A 15,230-nucleotide genomic window follows, 5' to 3' on the forward strand; every position below is an offset into this window, starting at 1 on the left:
ATAAAAGCAGGGTTTACTAAGGTTTAATAGAATTATATCATGTGACTATATAATAAAATTATATAGGTATAATAGAGTATAGCTGGAAATGATTTTGGAGCAGATACTGCAGAAGACTCACAAGTCAAAATTAGACAAGATTGTCCATTTCTCCTTGACAATCCTGGGTAGAGAGGGCATTTAGTCCTTGAGGTCCTAGAACCATGCCTGGCACCCTGCAATCCTGCAATCCCCGCAATCCCGCAATCAGGCTGGGCTGGATTTAGGGACGTGCCCAAGACTGCGGCATGAAAATACACGAGCTTGCCTGTCGCCCCTCCCCCGCTCGGTTCCCGCGGGATTGGAGTAGCTCTGAGTCGCTGACGCCATCCTCACGCCTCCGGTTTGCATGGAGCATGCGCCTCCTCCTCACTTCCTCTCCAGGAGCTAGTGGAGTAAAGCTACGCCCAGGCCGGCGCCTGCCCGCGGCGCAGGAACTTCAGCACCCCGGAGCGGACAGCGCCCGCTGCACCTGCTCACCTGCTCCTGGGTTCTACGGAGCCAGCATCCTCCCTCAGGCCCCCCACAACCGCAAGCAAGCCGAGGCCATCCAGCCGCTCTCCCTCCCCGCGCCCAGGCTCCTGCCCCTTCTTACTCCCCGGCTCATTCATAACAAAAGCCACAGCTCAGGGGCCCAGCGCCAGGCTCTTTCCAGCAGAGAGCAGAGGAGCAAGAAGAATGGGGTTCCTTTGGACCGGCTCTTGGATACTGGTGTTGGTGCTCAACAGTGGCCAAATTCAAGCTTTCCCCAAACCCGAAGGCAGCCAAGGTATGTGGATATTTCTCTCCTTCAGAGCTTGCTGGCATTTGACCCAGCAAAGATAAAGCTTGCTATGACCTGTGAGCTCTAAATCGCCTTGCCTAGTTTTTCTAACCAGATCTTATCCGTGCATATTGACAGTCGTTTTGACTTGAGAGAACGAAATGGGTTTTTCTCCTTCACTTTTTAAATAGCAGAGCAATAATATGAGCTGTTTATAAGGATCTTATTATTAAACGGGGAAAGGGTACCTGTTCTCAAAGTGGATTGGACTTTTATGCCTAAATATAGTCTATGTATTACATATGCAGGATATGATGGATTCTTAGTGTGCCAGCAAAGGTAATCCAAATTGTATATTTCTAATTGAAAAGAGCTTATAAGCAAAAAAAAAAATGGAACTATATGTTAAATGCCTGATCAGAAAACAAATGTGTGATTGCATTTAACTCAGGAAATGCAATAATATAATTAGACCAACCCTGATGCTCATCAGGTATATATTTGATAATCTTTGCTAATGTAAATTTTATTTCATGCCCATCAAGAGTTATTTCTCCAAGAAATTTTTTCACTGTGTTTTTTGTTTTAATGAGAAGCATATTTTACCACCCAGATGCACAATTAAATTTATATTTATGTATATTTATTCTAGACAAATCTCTGCATAATAGAGAATTAAGTGCAGAAAGACCTTTGAATGAACAGGTAGGTTGAATGTAAAATTATAACTACTATGTCATTTAATTATCATTATCATTTATTATAATTATGTTGTGATATTTTAGCGATTTTCATCTACAAACTCCAGGAGATTAATGCTAAACTGATGAAACTAAGATGAGAAATCCAGTCCAAATAATTATATGTTCTCACCGTTATGTACATTGACTCTGTATACTTTATAGAGTGACCGACCACATGATGATAAGCCAGTGAGATCAATACTGTGTCCACTCTTGTAAGACTGTTTACTTTACCAGAGTGTGTGCATGTTTTGTTTTTGCTTTGTTTGAGAAAGTCTTTGAGGGTAGCCTTGATTGCTCTACAACCCTTGATCTTCCTGCCTCATCCTTTTGAGTGCTGGGATTATAGGCACATGTTACTATGCTCAGATGAAAATTTATCTTATGTCAATATTATAGGAAAAAGGAATTAATACTTCAAGCACATCAGCCCTTTGTTTTATCTCATTTAATCCTTACAACGGTGATTTTTGCCTGCGTTTTTACAGACAAAACTAAGTCTCCTAGTGAGTAAGTCATTTGGCTAACGCACTTGGTAAGTAATGAAGCTATGGTTTAAAAGCAGGTCTGTCTCTTGTTTGTTTCACAGATTGCTGAGGCAGAAGCAGACAAGATTAAAAAGACATACCCTCCAGGTAAAAGGAAATCACACTGCTGTTCAGTTAAGTAATGTAGGTCACCGAACTCCAAACTAAAATGGGTGTATTGGGCTTGGAACTTTTTTTTTCCAGAAAGCAAGCCAGGTGAAAGCAATCATTCTTCTGTTGATAACTTGAATCTACTAAAGGCAATAACAGAGAAGGAAAAAGTGGAGAAAGAGAAACAATCCATAAGAAGCTCCCCACTTGATAACAAACTGAGCCTGGAGGATGCTGATTCAACCAAAAACCGAAAGCTGATTGATGACTATGATTCCACTAAGAGTGGGCTGGACCATAAATTTCAAGGTAAATGACTTAAAAGATACTTTGCTGCCTGTTTTCCTCGTTTTGGGTTTTTTATTGCATTTTAAGAAAAGGTCACATACTTTCAAAATATATCTAGTACGCTCATAAAATCTTACTTGTCGAGGCCGAAGCTGAGGTGAGGCTAAAATTTACTGATAATGTACAAAAACCTAGTTTCATTTTTTTCCTTTAAAGTTTCCCTTACTAAAACAGGTGCAGTGACTCCCGCATGCAATCCCAACACTCAGGAGGCCAAAGCAAGAGGGTTGTCATGGCGTTAAGTCCAGTCTGGGCTGCATAAAGTACCAGGCCAGCCAGACTCTGTCTCAGAAAAGGTTTAAAGGTGATGATGGTGATTCGTTTCTCTTACTGATGCTTTAAAAAAAAATAAATAAAACCTAATATCTGCACTTTATATCATCAAGTCCATTTACTATTGCTATCATCTTAATAACCAGTACAAATTAAAATATTGGTTCCTCAGATAATTAGGCTAATAAGATACCCATCAATGGTGAAATATTCACTATTTTCTTGTTGATGGTTTTCTTCTCCCCTTTGGTCATCTACCTATTCTACATCTTCATTTTAAACCGAACCTCTCAGGCCTATGGACCTACTTCCTCCCTACTTGCCTTGGAAGTTTCAGGTGCTGAAACTGAAAACAACATATCCCAGAGTCAACTCATGATCTCTGTCCTCCTCACAAGTCCTCTTCAAGAGATCTTTCCTTAGGAACTGAGTTGCTATCTATCTTTTCTTTCTTTCTTTCTTCTTTCCATGACAGAAATCTAGGACTGAACTATTTCTTTTTTTTTTTTTCTTATCTTTTCAATTCTAATCTTCCAAAGCTTATCCATATCGCTCCCCATGTTATCTCCAAACTTTGTCTTTACAAACAAACAAACAAGCAAACAAACAAACAAAAACCCTACCTTTTCAATCACCACCAGCCTTACCCAATACCCGATCACACCTCTCTTGAACTGCAGTAAAATATTTTACAGATCTCCCAGCAACCACTCCAGATTTATTTCAGTCTATTCATGACGTGAGAGCTGGAATGGACTTTTAATTTACAACTAGGAATTGAAATATTGCGATCTATGCACGCTTTTTATATCAAACCCAGGCCCCTGTGCATGCTAAGCAATCACTCTACCACTGAGCTACAACCACTGAGCCCTTGAGACGTGTTGAGACAATATTTCCTATATAGTCTAAGCTGGCCTTAAGCTCATCATCCTCCTCCTGCCTCAGTTTTCTGACTGTTGGAATTGCAAACATGTGCCACCATGACAAACACGCCCAGTTAGGTTTTTGTTGTTGTTGTTGATGATGATGATGATGATGATGATGATGTTGTTGTTGTTCATTTGTTTGTGTTGAGTGAAGGGCTTGCATGTCGCTCAGGCTGGCCTTGAGGTTCCTGAGCCTCCACCTCCTAGATGCCGAGATTACAAGTATACAGTGAGCATGAAGTTATTTCCCATACATTTCTTTAGTAGAGTCTCACTTCCCTTGGGGCCAAAACCAAAACCAATCACACAGTTCCTGTCTTCAGGGTTAGTCAGACACCTCTGGGTTTGTGTAGCACACATAATCTGATAAGCACCTTGGCCTCCCGTTGCCCTTCTTGCTGTTTGAACTTTTATATTTGTAGCTGTAACCATTTACGGTTGTCTTTTCCCAAAAACTACATTGAAAACCTCGCAAGAACAGAGACATTACAGGCCAGTACCTGAATCGTCCTTAATTCATTGTATGACTGTGTAAGTGAGTGAAGAAACGAAAGAACGTGTGAGGGAATAAGTGAACGGACATAATCAGCCTTGGAAAAGAGAGCATATTTTCCATTCTGCAGCCCAGTGCTTAGAAGCGAGTAAGGCTTTCTTCTCTGTCCTTACTTTGTTTCGTGGCAATGAGGGAATTATGCTGATTATCGTGGGGGTGGTGGGGGAGGGGTCAATTTAATGGGATTTTCACAGAACACCGTAGTCTGAGGAGAGTTTAGAGGTGCATTATATGTGTTGGGTGGACAGAGGCAATGATTTGTGTTTTGCTAAGGTATGTGGGCCAGAAGCAGACAGACACTGGGCATGCCTGGGTCAAAAACAAATTTAATCAGTCGAGTTGAACAGGACATTTGGTTTAATAAAGTATAAAAAAGAATGCAGTGTTTGTTTGACTTGATTGGTCACAGTGGTTGCAGGCTCCAGCAAAGACACAGATTTGTTTGGGACTTGACCACTAACTTGAGCGGCTACTTATTAAATTATTCACTTTACTTCCAGCTTGCGTTTAAAACTATAGGGCTAGTCCTTGCGACTTTAGGCTTATCCTAGGACTTACTTTAACCTGCTTGAGACCCTAGAGAAACTGAGTCAAGGGTCATAGAGAGAATGTTTTGTGGGTGAAGGTCTAGTTTCCTTTTGTAGGCCAACAGCCAGAGGGTTTGAGCCCACCAAAGCATTTGAGTAGAACATTACAGAAGTGCAGACTTCATCCCAGAAGGCAAAGTAAGGGAGATTATCTTTGGCAGCCTACGTCCTCAGACCTAAGACCATCTTTAAGGAAGTTCCAGATTCAAGATTCGTGCCAGTTTCTTTTTACGTGTTTATGCTTTAGGCTCCTTTGTGTGCTCGCCAGCAAAAACTCATCACGTAGTTCCCACGTGGCAAGCTATGAACCAGATAATACAGCTCGGTGTACCCAGGGACCGTGCTGAACCCAGTCATCACTCGTACCAGTGTTTGGCAGATATTAAGATTTGAATTCAATTTGACTGAAGAAATAAATTCCGGGCATTGAGTGAAATCCTAGATACAGCCATCACTCTACCTCCAGTGTCTGGCACATATTAAGACTTTAATTTAATTTTACCGGAGAAATGAACTCCAGGTATTAAATGAGATATTGGGGGTTACAAGATGTACCCGGGGCAATGATGGCATGGCACAGTCCTTTGACGTCTGTATGGGACACTGTAGCTGCCCAGGGGCTTTAAATACGAATCCATGCTGGCTTCTCCCTGAGGCTTCACACAGGGAGAAGAAAATAGTCCTGCATGCACAAATCGCCGTGAAATATTCCAATCACTTTCAAAGAACTTGGGAGAAACTGGTGGAAGGCAAGGCCAGTGGCCAAGTGCTTTGCTTTTAACTGCATCTAGCAAAGCTCCGCTGTGGAAGACCGGAGTTCCTGGCTAAGCAGCCCACAGTGGCTCAGCAGAGGAGGAAGATATTTCTTCTGAGTTACCAGCATTCTCCCTGTTGGGAAGTAAATGAGCTGAAAAAAAAAAAACAGTCATCTGGGTTATTTTCCAGCTTCAGTAGGCAGCCAACATTCTTTCTTTCTCAGATCCTGAGGGGTAAGTGGGGAGGGGAGTAAATCCTTCCACCTCTGCATAGACAGAGGACTATTCCCCAGTGCCCGACTTGCAACCCGCAAATGGAAAATTCAGACCAAAGTGATAGAAAGGCCGTGCTCCTGAGAAATAGATGACGAACTCAACTTCCAACCAGCCAAGAGGGGAACTAATTTTATGGTTCTTGTCATTCTGGCACTTGGGTCTCAAAGGCCTCACAGCTGAACAAGAACTCGGCCTTTGTCTATAATCACCACTCGTCTTAATAGGCTTGTTTCCAAAAGAGGGCGAAGGAGTCTGCCCAAGGCTACAGATGCCACCATCCCCACAGTCCAGAAGAAAGGCCAGGAATTCTCTGGCCAAATCCCCGAGGGCCTTGGAAAAAATGGGGCAGAATGGAGATGGAAATAAGGTGTTCTTTCTTTGAGTGAAAGTCATAGAGATTATTCATAGTGTTGGGCATAGTAGTGTGTGCATTTAATCTCAGCAGTCTGGAGGCAGAAGCAGGCAGATCTCTGTGGGTTCAAAGCCAACCTACACATACGTGCGTGTGCACGCGTGCAAGCACAAGAGAGAGACAGACAGACAGAGAGAGACAGAGACAGAGAGAGAGACAGAGAGGCATCATAGCATATCTGGCCAGGAAATCAGTTTTCACTTTCTCCAGAAGATAATCCCTTTGATTAAAAATCTAAATCCACTATGCTGAGGTATAACAGTACACTCTTCCATACACTACTATATGACTCAAAGGACACATTTAACATCTTGTTTCATCTGCTCCTACAACTCCATTAAAATCACATTAAATAGATAGCATTATTATTCATATTCGCTTATGTTATTGTTTTTGTGCGAGGGAGGGGGGCGCATTTCAGTACTGGGACTCTAAGCCAGGACTTTACAAATGCTAGGCAAGCACTCTGCCACTGAGCTAAACACACAGCCCCATAGCCTTATTATTTTGTACGTGGATCTAAGGTTGTACAGCTAACAAGAAATAGCACTGGGCTAAACTGCTGGTCTTTTCCATCTGCCTCTATGTGATGGGAGGAGATGAGAGATGTGATGGGTCTCCTTGATGTGGTACTGGCTTCTGGAATTCTGGTGCAGGCGGTACAAAGTTTCGCTGCCCTCATCCCTTCCTCTCTTACGTTACTTGTGGCTTAGAGTTTGGGTTTGGTTTGGTTTGTTTGAGATAGGCTCCCACTCTGTAGCCCAGGCTAGCCTCAAACTCCTGGTACTCCTCTTGCCTCAGGCTCCCAAGTTCTAGGCCTGCAGGAGTGATCCATCACACCGAGCCCCTTTCCCTCACTCTGAATGGCCCCCTTGCTTTGGTCTGAAGCTACTCTGCCAAATGTATACCCAGGAAATCTAAGGACGTGTACTCACAGGCTTCTTTGTAAAGAGTCACATCTTGGTTGTGCAGATACTTTGCTTTATTTCAAAGTGTTGATTCCAAGCTCATAAAATAAGCTCCCTGTCTTTTGGAGATTGTGGTTTATCGCATTAAGCTTTTGCTCCACAGAGGTTCTCTAGCGGGCTGGTGTGGTGGTCCGTGCCCTCAAGAGGCAGAGGCTGGAGGACTGCTGCAAGCTCCAAGCCAGTAGGACACTATCTCTAAATAGATGGAAGATAGATAGATGGTAGATAGATAGATAGATAGATGTAATAAATTAATTTTCAGTATTTCAAAAAGTATGGGTTATAATACGGTGCATGGAATAGGTCTGTACTCACCATGATGTGCAGCCATGCTTGCTCTGTCTAGATGACCCAGATGGCCTTCATCAACTGGACGGAACGCCCTTAACTGCTGAAGACATCGTCCACAAAATTGCTACCAGGATTTACGAGGAGAACGACAGAGGAGTGTTTGACAAGATTGTTTCTAAACTGCTGAATCTCGGCCTAGTAAGTTGTATGCGGGAGAGTGAACTCGGTTCTTGGTACAGTCTTAGGCAGTGTCCTAAGTCAAACCTCATAATTCAAGTCACTGAATGTTTACAGTGCACCTACTTTGTACTGGGCTCCAAAGAATTCGTTTGGGATTTTCAGAGGAGCCAGATCAGCACATACACCCATCACCCAAGCTGTTTGAGCATCAGATGGGCTGCGCAGCATGCCAGGGAATGGGTTGTGGCCAGCTGGAAGTCAGGAAAGACTTCAGAGGAAGAGGTGTTTGAAATGAGCTTAGAAGGGAAGTCAGGATGTCGCCAGCAGAGGCAGAGGATGTGTGTGTGGCAAAACCAGAAATAACACGAGCAGAGACTTACAGCATATGTTTGAGGAACCCTGACTCTTCCCTGATCCCAGCTTGACAGCTCAAACCAGACACAACCCCAGCAGGTTTTACTTTAAAGTTACAAGGGTCATGTAAGTGACCATGTGACCTGGAGTTGTACAGCAGCATCTCTTCTGGTGTCTCGCTAAGGAGGCATCTATAGGGTTTCAGCAAGTAGCACTGACAGCTGGCATGAATAGCCTAAGGACACTTCTCAGACGCCCAGGACAGTACTGGGCAGTCACTGTCACAGCCTGCATTAGAAAGGATTACCTGTTGCAAAGAGAAGTTTCCTTTATCAGGGATGAAGGCTTCTCTTATGAGGACAAATGTTTAGATTGTTGTTAGGGATTATTGTGGTTTAATAAAGTACTGGCTGTAGATTTTCTTCCAATTTCCATGGCTTCACTAGCACTGAGTAGCTACGTTTCAAGCACCAGGCATGTTCTCGCTTAAGTCTGAGTAGAGAGCTGTTGGTTACTGCAAAGGCATGCCTTAGGGTAATCTGCCATGCTGGTTCTTGATGGCGCTCATAGGAGGCATAGCTGAGTAGGACTGCTGGAAACTTGGATTTCAGATGCTTGCATAGTGCCTATATGTTCAACTGGGGTTACATTTGGTCTTCGCCAAAAGGCCAAAAAGTGACTCAGCCAGAGTTCACATGTTTACTTGTGTGTTTGTTTAAGCCCAGGAGTAGGAATAGCACTTACATATGCTCTATCTCTTTATAACAGATCACTGAAAGCCAGGCACATACTCTGGAAGATGAAGTAGCAGAGGCTTTACAGAAATTAATTTCAAAAGAAGCCAACAATTATGAGGAAGCCCTGGATAAACCCACAAGCAGGACCGAGAATCAGGATGGAAAAATCCCGGAGAAAGTAGTATGTACACGTGTTTTAGGAATGTCTGCATGACATGGGCATGCATGTGTGTATGCCTTTGTATCTCTGCACAATTAGTGCCTCACTGGATGCCGAGGAATATTTGGAGAGGGTAGCATCCTTAGCATACTGGAAAATTATATAGCACAACTATTTATACCATCCCAGTATGCTGGAACCAGCACGCCAAAGCTTTTTGAGTATCAACTTCCATTTAGAATGAATGTTTTCATCTACTCCCAGTGCACATATATGCATGTACATGTATGCACGCACGCGCACACACACACACACAGAGGAGAGTGGATAGGCAGATCAGTCCTCTGCACAGTGGCCTCATACTCCCGGTCTTGTGCTGTTCCTCTGTTCTAGGCTGTGTTCTTCCACGGGTCCCTGTCTGTCACCTTTTATCTGTCTTAGTTAGGATTTCGTTGCTGTGAGGAGACACCATGATGACAGAAACTCTTATAAAGGAAAGCATTTAATTGGGGGCTGGCTCAGAGGTTTAATCCATTATCACCATGGCAGGAAGCATGGCAGCGTGCAGACACTGTGTTGGAGAGCTAGCTGAGGCTTCTGCATCTAGATTGGCAGGCAGCAGGAAGGACAAGGTGGACTGAGCCTGGCTTGAGCATTTGAAACCTCAAAGCCCACGCCCAGTGGCACACTTCCTCCAACAGGGCCACACCTACTCCAACCAGGCCACACTCCTAATAGCACATACCGGAGATGACCAAGCATTCGGGTCCATGAGCCTGTGAGGGCCATTCTCATTCAAATGATGACATTTTGCATATTCATAAGGGGACAAATGTACAGGATCTGAACTGAAACAGCTGCGGTGATCTTCAAGATGCTCTGCTTGTTACATTCATTCATTTCTAAACTGTCCACATGCTTGGCTCATCGCGTCATCTAATTGGTGCATTTTATTCTTTCAGCATACCAAGTGTCATGCTCATGTAAAAAGACCTAACGTCTGCTCTCACAAAGGCTAAGTTCCAGAGGGAGACACAGACAGTCTTCAAACAGTGGTCATTGCAATGGCAACTGTGTCAAGTGCTCTGGGGAAAGCCCCCACCACCACGCCCTTCTGCCCTTAGACAGAAAGAAGGCTTCCTTCCCTAAGGAAGTAATTTGAGCTGAGAACTCAAAGTCAAATAGGATTAGCTTGTAAGCAGGAGAGGCCACATGTGTGGTGTATCCAGGCAACTAAAACAAGGATTTATGGCTGGCCCAGAAAGAGAGAGTGGTGCTACAAGACTGGGAAAGTAGACCCTGCCCAGGGCATGCAGAGCCTCCAGAGCCAGAGTCTGAGGCCAACTGTAAAAGCCGAGGGGAAATACTGAAGGATTTTTGCCTACATCCATGTCTTGTTGCTACAGAAGTATACCCGGGACTAGATAATTTATAAAGAAAAGAAACCGGGCCTAGAGGGATGGCCCAGCAGTGAAGAATATTGACTTCTCTTCCTGAAGGTGCAGATTTGATTCCCAGCATCCAAAAAGTGGCTCCCAGCCTTCTGTAACTCCAGTCTCAGGGGATCCAAGGTCCTCTTCTGACCTCCACCTTCATCAGGCATATACGTGGCGCACAGACATGCATTCAAGCAAAACAGTCATACACACAAAAATAAATAAATCTTTTTTTAAAGGGAATGTATTTAGCTCACCGCTTTGGAGGATGGAAACATGAAGGTGAGACAGTTCCTGGCCATCTTCTGGTGAGGTCATATGATGACAACGGGAAAGGGAAGGACAGCAGGTGCGTGTGTAAGAGGAAGAGGGGTGCCAGCTGCCTTTTTAACATCTCACTCTCTCACACATTAGCCAGGCTGCTGCAGCTAGTCCAGTCTTGTCAACAGTGGAAAGACACAGCCTAGCAGAGCCACCAGCACCCCAAGGAGCACCTCTTTATCTAGGGATTCCACTCAGGTAAAACCAGCTACTTGACACAGTTCAGAAAAGAATACCAAGACAAGTCAACAAATGTGTTAACTGTTAGACAGAAAGTCATAGGAAAAAAAGACAGGATGCGCCTAAGGTGTAGATGCAGGATCCCTGAGAGTCACGCTTATGTGTCCTTACAATGCCTGTGCCTATGGCCCTGTGCCCTTTTAAGTTAGATTTGCACAAAGGATGCGATTTTCATGTTGAAAATGCTAGGCAGGCTGAAGCTATAACATGGCTCAGCAGCCGAGCGTGATGGCGCACGCCTTTAATCCCAGCACTCGGGAGGCAGAGGCAGGCGGATCTCTGTGAGTTTGAGGTCTACAGAGAGAGTTATAGGACACAGAGGAAACCCTGTCTCAGAAAAAAAAGATGCCTTAGCAGACACCTACTGCCAAGCCTGGTGACCTAAGTGGCCCATGTGGTAGGAGAACCAAGTGTCTAAAGTTGTCCTCTGACCTCCACCCACATGTATGCACATGCACACACACACACACACACACACACACACACACACACACACACAAAATAATTAAATAAGTAAAATGTAATTTTAAAAAGAGTTAAGCACAGTTTAAAAATAAAGTAAAATGTCTAAATTGGTTTTCTTTTGTAAATGGAATCGCAAGGTGGTTTTATGAGGCGCATTGTTTAGATTTAGGGATGAGAAAGGGGTGAGCTGATTTGACAAAATTCTAGCCCCAAGAGCATTTGTCACTTTTAGCCCCCTGTTGAGCATCCATTAGCATGCCATTACCTCTGTAGGCAACTTGGGTTTTGTGTGCTCAAGTTTCTTGACTCTGTCAGCCAGAAAAGCAAAGCAGATGCCAGGGTGAGGGTTTCCTTCCCTTCTTGTGTCCTCTCAACTGCCCCTGACCTCAGTCTCTCACAAAGGCATTGTCTATCGCTGTGAGAAAACACTTTGACCAAGGCTACTTACAAAAGCGGCGTTTACCTGGGCTTGTGGTGATGAGTCCATCCCCGTCACCATAAGGAAGCGTGGCAAAAGGTCAACATGAAGGCTGGAGCAGCAAGCAGGAAGTTCATATCTCATACCTTAACAGGGAAGTGGAGAGCAAATAGGAGTGGTGTGTAGCTTTGCAACCTCAAACCTGGCCCCCAGTGACACACTTCCTCCACCAAGGCCACGCCTCCTAAGCCTCCCTGGAAGGCACCATCACCTGGGGAGCCAGGCATTCAAATGGGAAAGTCTCTTCACACCAGCACAGACAATAATCCATTCCTGAGGCTGGAGCCTACCTACACTCACCACGTCTCACAGCCCTACCTCCAATACCTTTTTATTGGCAATTTAAATCTCAGTGTTAGTTTTGATGGGTATAAACCACATTCAAACCATAGCATGTGTGTGTGTGTGTGTGTGTGTGTGTGTGTGTGTGTGTGTGCATATGTATAAGTGCATGTGTGGGTGCAGTGTTTACATGTAGGCATGTGTGCATATCAGCGTGCATGCATATGCATGTGAAGGGTGCTGTTCCTCTGGCACCATCCATCTTGTGCTTTGAAACAGGGGTCTCTCACCGACCTGGATCAAAATAAGTTATCTGGTCAGCAAGCCAAAGCAATCTGCCTATTTCTGCCTTGCATGCTCCACTGAGCTCAACTTTTATTTTTAATGTGGGTTCAGGGATCAAACTTGAGCACTTGTGCTCCTGAAGCAAGCACTTTACCAACCTGGATATGTCTCTGGCCTCCTCGTATAATTTAAGCAAAGGAGTTGTTAAGTCAGATTGCTAGAAAGATACCTCAGTCCATAGGGTAGAAGATACTGAGTAAAGGAGACATTTGAGATGGTGATACTACCATTTGGAAAGTAGGAGGTGAAGAGCAACTTGGACTAACATGGGTTTCTAGAGAAAGAGATGTACATGTTGCCAGAAGACTTGACAGTAGACACCGGGCATGGTGGTGCACGAATCCCAGCACTTGTGGAGGCAGAGGCAGGTAGATCATTTGAGGCCAACCTGGTCTAGAACAGCCAAGACTACAAAGAGAAACCCTGTCTCAAAACACACATACACAGAGAGAGAGAGAGAGAGAGAGAGAGAGAGAGAGAGAGAGAGAGGAAGAGAGATTTGGAAGTAGAGCCAAGGAGGATACTGATGGATCAGATGTGGGGAAATAAAGATAAAATGATAAGAAAAGCTCTTAAATGTTTGTCTAGTCTACTGGTCTACTGAATGGCAAATGAGCTTTCACCAAAATAGGAACAAAGATCAGGTCTGGGAGAGTAAAAAATATGCATCATCCAGACACAAATACCTCCTGAAGTTCCAAGGCGTGGGTGCTCTGTTCCTGATGAACAGTCTAAAAAGCTTTCCCATAATGGCGCAGTCCACCCCACGTCACCCTTACACACTGTGCGAATCAGAAGTCTCTCCTCCTCAATGAAATACTCATGGAGGGGAGCTTGGCCGCAGCAGAACCACAGAACTCCCCTGTCCGGTCTCTCCCGCACCATGCCAAGATCCTCTCTCAAGGTAGCTCATACCCAGAACCCGCAAGATCTTGTGAAGAAGGGGCAGCTCTTGAGAGTTCACATTCACGGTCACCAGAAAGGAGAGAAGTGAGCTGGAGCTGCGTTAGTTCTAACCCATGTTTATGTTCATCGTTATTTCCTCTTCACCGAAGACGCCGGTGGCAACAGTTCAAGATGGCGTTACTAACAGAGAAAATGATGAGACCGTGTCTAACACCCTGACCTTGTCCAACGGCTTGGAAAGGAGAACAAACCCCCACATGGAGGACGACTTTGAGGAGCTACAGTATTTCCCCAACTTTTACGCACTCCTGACAAGCATCGATTCAGGTAACCGCCGCTGTGTGGCCGGGTGGAAGGGAAATGAGACGGCAATTCTTGGAAGTGTGTGGGTGGCTTCCTTCCTGTCCCTGGTTCCCAAGTGACATTCTCTATGACATTCTCTGTTGGCTGGGAAAAACATTTCACTTTTTTTTTCCCGAAAGCAGTGTTCTAGTCATGGAAAGAGTAACCAGGAAATGTGGAGTTTCTGGATAATTTAATCCTGTTAACAGACAGTTTGTTTAATTGTTCGATTAACAGTTGTGGCGGAACATCTGCTGTGTACAGGTAACCCAAATCTGTCACATGCTGAGATGAATTGCCGTCCTGCCCTGACTCAGCTCAGCTTTCACTCCTAGGATAGCTGCTTCTTTGTCATCAGCCTTTTTATGTTATTTGTTCACTCGTTCATTTTATGTGTGTGTGCATGTGTGCCACAGTGCACATATGAAGACTGAAGGATAAATTGCAAGATCAGTTTCTTCTGTCTACTGCAAGGGTCCTAGGGATGGGACTTGGGTCATCAGGCTCAGTGGCAAGTGCCCCTAGCAGCTGTTTCATCTCTCTGGCCCTTCAGCTTTTTTAAAATGTCTTATTCTCAGCTTTATTAAGGTGTGATTGGTATGTAAATTGCTGTAATCCCAGCTCGTGAGAGGCTGGGGGAGAAGGGTTACCATGAGCATGGGTCCAGCCTGGTCTATACTGTGATCTTGAGGCCAACCTCAGCTACATAGAAAGATCCTATCTCACACAGACGCAGACAGACAGACAGACAGACAGACGGACGGACGGACGGACACACACACACACACACACACACACACACACACACACACCCTTGAATTACAATAAGCATTTAGCTTGGTGGTTTGGCATTCATTCATCTACAATGTGAAATGATCATGGTCAAGTCCATGATTGTATGTCTGTTGCCCATGCTCACTGTTGCCATTGTCTCTTTCTTCTTTTTCCTTCTTGTGAGAATCTGCCCTCTTAGCAAATTTCAAGTATGTAATTCAGTGTTGTCACCCGTCGCTACCAAGCTGCAGCGTCTCCAGACTTATCCACACTGTGGAGCTGAAACTTCATACCTCTCACCAGCATCTTCCCTCTCCACCCAGTCTTAGGCATTCTATGCTCTACTTTTGTGGTCTTGGCTATTTTAAATTTCACGTACTGTTGTCTCTCTGTAAACAAAGAGGAGGTGTCAGGACCTCCTTCAGATACCAAAATCCACACGTACTCAAGTCCTCTATGTAAGATGGTATAGAGACCATGGCTGAAAGTCAGAGGGAGAGGGCTTGCCTAGCACGTTCAAGGACTTGGGTTTGGTTATCTGTAACAGAGAGAGAGGCAGAGAGACAGACAGACAGAGACAGACAGATAGACAAAGACACAGAGAGAGAAACAGACAGACACGCAGACAGAGACAG

The 15,230-nt window shown here is 44.5% G+C and overlaps 1 protein-coding gene across 1 annotated transcript in view; it reads left to right on the forward strand.

Annotated features, from left to right (window-relative positions):
• The first annotated feature begins 403 nt into the window (after positions 1–403).
• The window catches only part of SCG3 (secretogranin III), a 44,308-nt gene continuing 29,481 nt past the window's right edge, over positions 404–15,230 (forward strand). Inside the window, exons 1-7 of the mRNA XM_084754573.1 lie at positions 404–808; positions 1,455–1,507; positions 2,135–2,180; positions 2,277–2,492; positions 7,631–7,773; positions 8,878–9,027; positions 13,629–13,806. Of these exons, the coding sequence (XP_084610699.1) occupies positions 718–808; positions 1,455–1,507; positions 2,135–2,180; positions 2,277–2,492; positions 7,631–7,773; positions 8,878–9,027; positions 13,629–13,806 (877 nt within the window). The 5' untranslated portion in view covers positions 404–717. The remainder of the gene's footprint in view (positions 809–1,454; positions 1,508–2,134; positions 2,181–2,276; positions 2,493–7,630; positions 7,774–8,877; positions 9,028–13,628; positions 13,807–15,230) is intronic.

Source organism: Acomys minous (genome assembly GCF_964271855.1).
Source record: "Acomys minous genome assembly, chromosome: 13".
NCBI classification, from domain to species: Eukaryota; Metazoa; Chordata; class Mammalia; order Rodentia; family Muridae; genus Acomys; species Acomys minous.